This window comes from Trachurus japonicus, chromosome 14 (genome assembly GCF_045865225.1).
Source record: "Trachurus japonicus isolate A0001 chromosome 14, Traja_1.0".
Lineage (NCBI taxonomy): Eukaryota > Metazoa > Chordata > Actinopteri > Carangiformes > Carangidae > Trachurus > Trachurus japonicus.
The window spans coordinates 10456839-10467138 of record NC_140920.1 but is presented as its reverse complement, the minus strand read 5'-3'; the positions used below and the strand labels follow the sequence as shown (position 1 = coordinate 10467138).

General features: G+C 41.5%; 1 protein-coding gene across 1 annotated transcript; it reads right to left on the bottom strand.

The window, feature by feature from the left end:
• Window positions 1–562: 562 nt before the first annotated feature.
• ggnbp2 (gametogenetin binding protein 2) lies at window positions 563–6693 on the bottom strand. The gene is made up of 14 exons (XM_085797427.1): window positions 6608–6693; window positions 5599–5718; window positions 4951–5031; window positions 4547–4800; window positions 4023–4121; window positions 3409–3522; window positions 3085–3294; window positions 2791–2965; window positions 2493–2681; window positions 2253–2376; window positions 2005–2130; window positions 1744–1892; window positions 1450–1662; window positions 563–1343 (listed from the first exon to the last, which is right to left on the bottom strand). The coding sequence occupies exons 2-14, from the start codon at window positions 5689–5691 to the stop codon at window positions 1140–1142; spliced, it is 2031 nt and encodes a 676-aa protein (XP_085653553.1). The 5' UTR covers window positions 5692–5718; window positions 6608–6693; the 3' UTR covers window positions 563–1139.
• Between the last annotated feature and the right edge of the window lie 3607 nt (window positions 6694–10300).

Here is a 10300-nt window from a genome sequence, read left to right as displayed (position 1 = left end):
AATTACTCTGCATGTTTCCTTCATGTGTTGGCATAATGAAAGGTTTTAGTCAGGAAATTAGATATTCTGTACTAAAACATAAAGCCATTACATTAATGCATGCTATAAGGCCATTACTTTTAAAGTGGTATGTGTTTATTTTCCACCTTTCAGGTTGGAGAAAGTGGCTGGCTTTTACGGAAAGTGCTGACATTTCCAATGCAAACTGTAAACAACATCTCCACTGTTGTACCAATTACAAGATGTGAAAAGTTGATAATTTATCCCTCGATTGTTTTGCTTTTACCGTAAATGCACTCAGATGTACAGATGGTGAAACAGGGCAACAGATGACAGTTCATGTTCATTTTGATTGCTCTTCATTGCTACCATTACTATTACTTCTTTTTTTTTTTAAACTAAAACTCATCCCAGACTGTGTATATATATATACCTCAGTGGAGATGTTTACTGAATGCTGCTCCAAACTCAGAGTAAGAATAAAAGTATTTGTCCATCTTATATCTTCACTACATATATATAAACTCTTAAGGTCAAGAAAAAAAAACAAATGTATAATGCATACTAATAAATATTCTTTATTTAGTAAATTTTGCACATTGCGCTCTTCAACATCACACCCAAATCCTTATTACAAATGGATGTTTATTCTCTGTAAAATCTTTATATTTAGAATTTCTGTACACATTTAATGGTACAACTTTACAACTACACTGAAGTGTCACCAAAGAGAAACAAAATAGAAAACAGAAAAACAAAAAACAAAAACATAAAATAAGACTCCTAAAATTTATCCCTAATGTCACAGCTTGCAAAGCTTGATTACTGATTCCACTGTGCTTACCCAACGACCCTACAGAAGACCAACAAATAGCTAGGCTTGGTCAAAGAGAACAATTACAGGTGAGAAAGTGGCCAAGAAATGAGACAGGAAGGTGTTGGTGTACAAGTGCAAAATAGAGAGAGAGAGAGAGAGAGAGAGAGAGATGACCAACAGAAAGTAAGAATTACATTTACTTTAAGGGAGTAATGACTGAACAAGACACCAAATTTAAGTCAGAATTTCATCTGTTCTATTCATGTTGCAGCAGTGGTCATGAGTGTTTTTTTTTCCCCAGGGGAAGATTTCATTAGTGCAGTTAGTTGACACTGGTGGTGGCAAACCACTTTCCACAGACTGGCTTCCTCTGCTCAGTGGCACGGCAATAGTTGGTGAACTTTTCTTTCAGGAGCTGCCGATACTGGTGGCGGTTGTTGTAGAAGGATTTGTTTCTTTCTTGAAATGACTTTATTTCATCTTGTGTCAGGCCGCTCTCTTCATCCGAACACACCTCTGAATCATCCTGTAGGAAAACGACAGGAGCACGGGAGGTTACCGGAGTGCAAAGATTAACAGCACACTGACTACGATCTATTTCTCATCATTTTGAAATGACATTTCTTACGAACCAGAAGTTCCGCAAGACTTATGTTGGCATCTGAAGGCCCAGGGGGGTCGCTCAGGCTCTTTTGATGTGCCGCCCATGGTAACCGTAGTGCAATGTTGGCAAAAGTGTCACCACATAAGGAGGAAAAGATTTCTTTGGTTCGGCAAATGTGCGATGGTGGTGGACCGTGGCCTGTTGTGTTCCCCGCTGACATACAACCTTCACCCTTTTGTGCCTGCAGAAATACGCATTCTATAATTGGTACACAGCACATCTTTGAATGGTCTGGTGAGAAATATCAAGCTTGTTCTCTCACCTGATCGTTGCATAAACCTTTGCCCTTCCTTTTCTTCTTTTTATTCTTCCACTGAGTGTTTCCCTCGGTATGTTGCCAGCAGTCCACGCAACTGTCTGTTGCATCCTCCTCCTTGTCTCCGGCACAGTGATTGGCATTTGGGTCATCGCCTTCAAAAAGGGTCAACAGAAAACCGACAGTGACTACACTGTGGTGCATGTTTGAAAAATACCCAGAAATAGTTTCAGAGTCATAAGCATCTGAAAGCCACTCGAGTCTGACCTGCTACATCATGGTTGCAGATTCCCTCGGAGCAGGCGACTTCGGAGCCTTCTCTTGATCCCATCTCGCTGCCCTCCATGCTTGAGGAGTAGCCACAGTCACTGCCATTGCTGTGTGGTGACAAGTCTGGAGGAGTATTGACAAACATGGATCATTGTTTGTCCTTAAAATTATCTTGCTCATACTCTAAAACCCCCATGCATATAAAGGTTTAGCAGCTTGTGGAGATTTCCATGTGCAGTCGTTACCTTGTTTGCTGTCTGAGCAGTTACAGGAAGTGCTTCCATTAGTGGCGATGCCCTCCTCGCTGCCGGCCTCCTCGTCGTTGCTAACACAGGCCTTGCAACTGCCGTCCACAGACTCAAGAGAGCCCTGCAACAGACCAAACAGGACAGACAGAAACACTGGTTAAACAGACATCTAACTTGAAAGAGGCACTGACATCTTACATAATGATCGTGTTGATCTTTGCGTTAGTGGGAGATTACCTCATCCAGGTTTTTGTCCTTGTCCTCTGCCTCCTGTTCAGTGATGTCACAGCCGCACTTGTTTTTGCGCCGATTTTTTCGCTTCTGCCGCTTTTTCTGTTGCTTCAGCTCTTTGGCCCGCTCCTCCTCCGACAGCTCCTCTACAAACTGCTCCAAGCGACTGATCCCCTGCATTTTCTCCACTGCCATCTAGGGGCAGGATAACAGATATCATTATCACACAACCTTACCACACTCGCCATCTGATAATCATTTTGGTATTACACCACACACACACACAGGCTTAGAAGTTGTATACCTCAAAGCTTTTTCGTAGTGCATCAATTCCCAAATGGAACAATATCTGCCAGGTTTGCTCCTCTGCCCGTAGTTTCTGCCAAATCCTGTGCAGCCGCTCGTACAGGTGAATACCCAAACAAGTGAGGACTTCCTCTTGTGCAATGTCAATGGTCTTGGCATGTCTCTCTCTGCGTCTTATAAAAAAAGTACATAATTAACATATGCATACAATTAAAAAAAGCATCAAAGAGCAATAGAAACTGTCCTAAATAAAACAAACTTGAACAGCAATCACTGTTAAACCTTTACTTACTCGTAGCCTCCTGCAAACTCAGGCTCTGCACGGCCAAGAAGGTGAGCGATGAAGTCCGTTTCACAGCACACATGGATGTGGCGCTCGTGGGGGCAACAGCACAGCCCTTCGTACAAGGAGGCACAGTAGCCCTTCTCTTTAGTGCAGTCCAACTCCCCCACCAGGATGTTGTACGCCCGCAGCACTTTACTCTTGCAGTCAGTGCAAAACCTGAAGACAACAACGTAACAAGCAATTATTCCACTTCTGGAAGAAAGAAAAAAATTCTGATAAATGTTGGGGGGGGGGGGGAAAGAAATAAAAGGCTATGACAGTCACAGTTACCTGTGTTTACGCAAGTACGTCTCCAGCGTCTCTAGGAGACAGGCACTATCAATGAGGACCACCTCATCCCTGCACTCCTGAGACATCAGCTCCCATACATCCATCCAGCTTCCCCTGTCAGCAAAAATACAATTATTACAGATTTTTTGTGTAACATTTAGCAGACACAAAACAGCATGAGCACTCATTACAAGTGGTGTTTCTGGCCACTTGGCACGTATCAAGTAAAAAGTTATCAACTGTCCAGGAAAACAAAGAAAAAAACAAAACAACAAATTGCACTAAGTGATGACTCAGACTCTGAAAACTGGCATTCTGGATCCTGAAGACAGAGCTGAGCCATCTTTCCAAACTAGTGCCACCCTCTAGGGGGGACACAAGCTGTTCAAAGCAACATAAGATGCTACATATGCTGTCTTTCAGTGCAATTTGTAAAAGACTAATACTCTGTACCTCATCACTACTGTATGATTTCATAGAAGACAAGTTAAAGACACTGGCCCTGTTTGCTGGCAATAGTTACCACTTTCACCTCTCAAATACAGACCTTCATGCCATTATGAAAAAACACAACACCACACAAGGAAACAGATGGAACGAGGCACAATACTCACCCCAAAGGTTTAGGCTTGTGTGTGTCTAAGGAGTGTAACTGGCACCGCTTGTTCTTTTTACTTTTAGGGATGGCATCAATCATGTCATTCAACTTTGACCTGTAAAGAAAAAAATGTAGCACAATAATTACTGTATTTGTTACTGACCATCATGTCAGTGTCAAGATACTGTACCAGGGCACCATAAAGTACCATATCATATTTAACGCATAGTCTGAGATTCTTAATCATTCTTGCCATGGTCTCATAGGAATTAAAATTCATTAACATGCATTTGAAGTCTGCTTAAGAGGAGAGCAGAGTGTAGAGGTGTTTCATTTGGTACAGCATTATCCTGATAGATTACTTAAACAAGACCAGAAAACATTTGTTGCTGATATTACAATTTTTGTTTTGGTTTCAAACTAAGATATATTAATATTCCTTAAAGCAGTTTTTTGTCTGACCTTTTCCAATACATAAATTTTATCCTTTTTGTAGTAAAAAAAAAAAAAAAAAAAAGAAGAACATTTTAGAAATCATACCCATGGATGTAGAAGAGGGTGTAAAGCTTCTTTACATCTGCTAGACAGGCCTTGGTGACAGAGAGCATGCCCGTGGGTTTCACGCTTAGGGGCTCCAAGGCTGGGTTGCCCGATTCAACCAAATGTGAGAGGAGGCGCTCCACACTTCGTCTGCAGCCCACGCATGGCACCAGTTGAAATAATGCACTGTACACCTCTCTGGACGCCACCATTAGAGCAATATTCAAGTCCTGTTGCTTCAACTTGGAGTGATTCTAGAAACCAAGGGATCACATCCGTCACCATTTTTTCGACAAGTCACATGAAAACCAACCACACTTTTTTCGGCATGCATAGAGTAGCAAAGAAAAGGCCTCCATACATTTGATTAGATACCAGTTTTCACGAAATTTAAATTTTCTCACCTCAGAAAATTGTTTCCAATGAGAAGTGTTTATTTCTTGGCTGTCAACATCCATGACAATGTCAGAAAATTCCATCACCATCTGACAAGATGAGAAAACACAGTTAACATTTATCAGTGTACTGTGTAACTATACTAACATGTCTTGTCAACTTTTAAAAGTATATATTTTTTTTTAGATGCATGAGTATCAGATGTCACTAATCAAGTCAGGACTGTCAGGATCATTTGTATAATCACCATTAAACATTCCTGACACTTAGTGATTGGGAAGTAGCCAGTATTTAACTGAGGCATGAGGCAATAGCAGTCCAGTACACTATGGAGTAAGACTGTAATATGTAATGTAATACTGCATCTGCAGTACTGTATTATATCAATAAAAATAACAAGCTGTTTGGATGCCTAATGCCAGATTGTGTAAAGTTCCATCAGGCAAGCGTTTATACTGTTAGCTTCTTTTATTAGGTTGTATAATTGATTGTGCACCAACTTTTGCAAAAGTGACTGAATGTTATTTTTTTCTTCCTTGAAACAGGCTGGCACTTCAGGGAACTGATGGACTCCTAATATCTCATGCTCATGGTAGAGTATATGATCTTAGCAGACATGCTCTTTGTGGTCATTAATATTGAAAAGCCTTGCTTACCGTGAGAGTATCGTCGATGTACAGGGGAATCTGTCTGGTGAGAAATGGGTAGTCATCTTCCCCTTCCCTGCAGATTGCCACCAGACGTGCCATGACTTTCTTCTCGTCGGTGCAGCTCGCCTGCAGGTGACACAAACAAGAGACCCACTGACCATTATCTGACAGCAGCACAGGCCAACTTACACCAGAGCTAACGCTAATCGATTGCAGGTCACTGCAGGGGCTAGCTAAAACATCACCTTGTCACTGCTGTGAAGCCTTTTGCTCACACCTACCTGGCACTAAAACGCTAAACAATTATTGCCATGTGTTAAAAGCTGACAGCAGCTGATTTAACGTCACTGACACTGCAGCAGTACATACAGTTCTGCCTTGACCCAGATTTAACTAAGCTAAGTTAGCAGAACAACCTGGGAAGCGACGGCTAGGGTGGAAGGGGAGGGAGGGATATTGTCTTAAATATGTTGTTTAAAAACATATATTAACACGTTTTATTTTAAAAGTCACCAGATTTTGAGAAAAAGTCTTCACGACTGTGTCTTTGTGTAAAATTTAAAAAAAATAAAACTGCAACCGGCGGCTAGCCAGTTAGCTCACTAGCTACTTCCATCTGCTACTGCGGGTTTTAGAAATTGAGGAAGCCGGTCGGTGTTATTTTGTGCACACACTTAAGTTTCAAATACTGTAACAAATAAATATACATGCATATTAGTGATAATATAGTTTGTCTGAGCCCTGTCGATGCCAGCAGACTTGGCTATCTTATTGGTTAGCAAAGCAAAGCTAAGTTACCCCTACAGGAGCTAACGTTAGCCAGCCAGCCAGCACAGCCAGCCTGGATACGGCTAATATAAAGTTAAAGTAGGTGACTGGCCACTTAGCGACAGTCGCTCTTCATCAGCGTCTGTAACTAACTACTGTTTACGACGGGATAAAAAAAAAACGCACGCTGTCACTTTGTCACGATGCAGTCGCACACAACTAACTTTAAGTCAGTGCTCGTACTTACGTGCGTTTCGGAAAAGTTCCCCCTTAAAAATAAACAAGTGCGACAGTAGTGAGTGGAGCTGCTACGGTGGCGGAATCTTCATGACTGTTTTCACCTTTGCCCTCTGACGTAGTCGTGACGTGTTAATGCGCGCGGCCTCGAGGTGGCGCGTGACTGATTCAGATTCAGAATTTTAAGTTAGGCCTACTTCATTGATAAATAAACAAAATGTTATTACTAAAATAAATCAGAATATGAACAGAATAGAATAAGATAAAATAGAAGGGACATTTTTCTTTGTTACAAACTCCTTAATAGTAAGAGAAATCCACAAAAATTGACATAGATAAATAAAATAGTATTACTAAAATAAAAGCATGAATAAGAACAGAGTAAAATAAGATGACATAACATAGAATAAGAATAAACAAAGAGCCTCCGACGTAGTAGCTGGCCTCTAGGGGGCGCGCGACTATTCTTCTTCTTCTTAGTTTAGTTTAAGTTCAAGTGTATTTGTATCAGGGACAAAATGTACAAAATATCATTAGTCTCGAAATGCATTGTACGGGATTGTGCTTACGAGCTACTTTTATCCGTGGTCCCTGGGCAGGTGAATTCTTGTTCTTGTTCTGTTCTTGTTGTTCTTCTTCTTCTTGTTCTTCTTCTTTTGTTCTGAGTCAGATTATTACCAAAGACGGTTTATAAACCAAGACTCCCCCACGAGGAGTGCAGCTTCCTGGACTCGTGGGTTTCTGCACGGCCACGCCTGTTTAGAGAAAGGTCGCGCCGCAGCTGGAGGCGCTCTCACCCTCCAACCCACGCCCCCCTCCAAACCACACCACCTCCAAAACACGCCCACTAACGCTAACCCTATCGCTGCGTGGTTTGGACGTGGCGTGGTTTGGAGGGGGCGTGTTTACGAGCGACTTGGGGTGTCGTGGGTGGCTGCAGCTAGAGTGCCTATAGAGATATGCCCAGTATATCTCTCTATAGGCACTCTATCCCCTGTCGAACAGGGGCGTGGTTTGGACGTGGCCTGGTTTGAAGGGGGGGGGGTGTTTACGAGTGAGTGGCTGCAGCTAGAGTGCCTATAGATATATATAGTCAGATATGCCTATATCTCTCTATAGGCTCTCCAGCTGCAGCTAGATTCCCTTTTTAGGTAATAGTTCTCGCTGCAGAATGAGGAGGGGGGGGGGGAGTCAAGGTCAAGTCCTGCCTAGAGAGCATGGGGGGGGGGGGGGGTCAAGGTCAAGTCCTGCCTAGAGAGCATAGACTATAAACTAGAGAGCATAGACGACACCACCATTGACTCCCGTGTTAAGGGTTTTGCGCCCCGAGTGGCAGGATATGGGTGTTGCAAAAGCGCCCAGAAAACTCATTCACTCCAATGTATGTGTGTTGCCCACTTGCTTGTATATTGATTAAAACGGCCGTGTTTTTGTTTTTAGGTGTCTTGGTCATATCAAATTATACTTATTTGTTTATTACAAAATGTAGATTGAAACATTAATGTAGACAACAGTTGTTGTTTTTTTACTAGCCTATATTCATCTGTAAAGGATCCACGATGATGCTATTAATATGGGTGATCTATAAATGTCCTTAAATTATTGAAAATACCACACTTGCTCATTCACCAACAATGCAGAGATGTCAGTTCTTGGGCGCTTATGCAACACCCACGTTCCGCCATAGGCGCTTCCATTGAACCAATGCATGTCATACTCTCTTCTCCAGTGTGCTCTAGTCAAAGACGGTTTTGTCTTTGCTCTAGTCCTGCCCACTTTCCACCAGAGTCAGCCCCGCCCACCAGAGTCAGTCCTGCCCACTTTCCACGGTTTTTTTTTTTTTTTTTTTTACTTTATTGCAAACAAATGAATTTAGAAGCAAATCGGGCAATAGTCCCTTGTTTGTTTGTTTTTTGTGAAAATACTTTTAATGATTAAAAACAAACAGACAAGAAAACAAGGGTTAAACACAAACAACTTATAAGTTGTGGTGTTTTTTTCCACAAGACCTTCCTGCAGCTACAATGGCCGACCAGGGCGCCGCCCATAGACCGTATATAAAGGAGGCGCCGCCATACAGCCAAAGACGGTTGGTCTATGCTCTTTATATAATACCGGAAGTCTCAAGCGGAAGTTAAAACACCGCTCCGAGCTAAAACAAAATAAAAGCATGTACGTTTACGTAATAATTCTATGGATTTTTTAACATGTTTATTGTAACGGTATAACTGACTGGTTAATTAACTCTGCAGTTTATAGGCTACTGTAAAACTCAGAAGATAGAAGCCTACAAGTTGTAGTTCATGGATAGGCTATAACTTAAATATCAACGTTATAAACACACACACACACACACACACACACACACACACACACACACACACACACACACACACACACACACACACACACACACACAGTTTGTAACTGCAGTTGGGTCCCTCTCGTTTTTTTGTTTTTTTTTTGGGGGGGGGTGCTTATAGTAGCCTATAAATTTAAGTCTTCACAAATATAAACAGTTTAGTAAAGATGTTGATAGCCTATAGTTAACCATGACAGGTTGGTAGTGTAGTAGATATATCTGCTAATCTGTGGAGTGGGCGACCAGGGTTCATATCCTAGGTGTGTTTCTTGCATTTTCCATTTACTATATATAAACACACTAGGACAGATGGACGAAGAGATCTCGTACACAAATAAGCCTTAGAATATTTATCCAAAAATAATAATATTTGTATCATCATCAACAGCCAAAAAAAAAAAAAAAAAAGCCCCTGTCCTCTCCCCGATGGATATCTACAATGCCCTAGCAGGTTATGATCTTGGATCTTTCTATCAATGGGGCGGCGCTGACTCTGGTGCAGCTCCACCTCTGTGGTTCCGCCGCGAGCGGCGACGGTTGGCCACGCCCATTTAGGAGACAGGAAGTGTCCATTTCTATCATGGCAAAAGCCTCTCATGGGCTATCTTGGTAAATAGAGTATCTTTGGAATTACTTATTGATCCCCGGAGGGAAATTTTTCTTAGTGAGATAAATAAAATGTTATTAGGCTACTAAAATAAATCAGAATATGATCAGAATAAAATAAGATAATAAGAATAAATAAAGAATATAATACTATAATTCACATAGCCTACATGTACTTGGCGTTTTTATTTATTTATTATTTTAGTGTATATAGCCTATACTTTTGGGGCTTTTCATGCCTTTATTTGATAGGACAGTTGAGAGAGACAGGAATGGGGGGCTGAGAGGGGGGGAATGACACGCAGGATAGGGCCACTCGATGCGGGATTCGAACCGGGGTCTCCTGCAGTGAGGACTATAGCCTCAACACATGGGGCGGGTGCTCTACCAACTGAGCTAAAGAACGCCATGTACTTGGCGTTTTTGATTTCAGCTTTTATGTTTAGCTGAGTTCTTGGTACAAATAATGTAATGAGAATGTTTCTATCGAGATTTGAGTAGGAAAAATGTTTAGTTTAGTTTAGTTTATTAGTTTAATAAGGGACAGTGTGCAATTACATTAATCATTTGAAGGGGAAAAAAATGAAAAGATGGTTGCACCAGATTTAGCTCACAGCTAATTTCCATCTGTAGTCCCTACACATAACATAAAAATGATAAAATCCACAGAATACACAGACCACAAGCTACGAAGGTGAGGCACAATTAGACAATAGACAACACTTAGACAATACC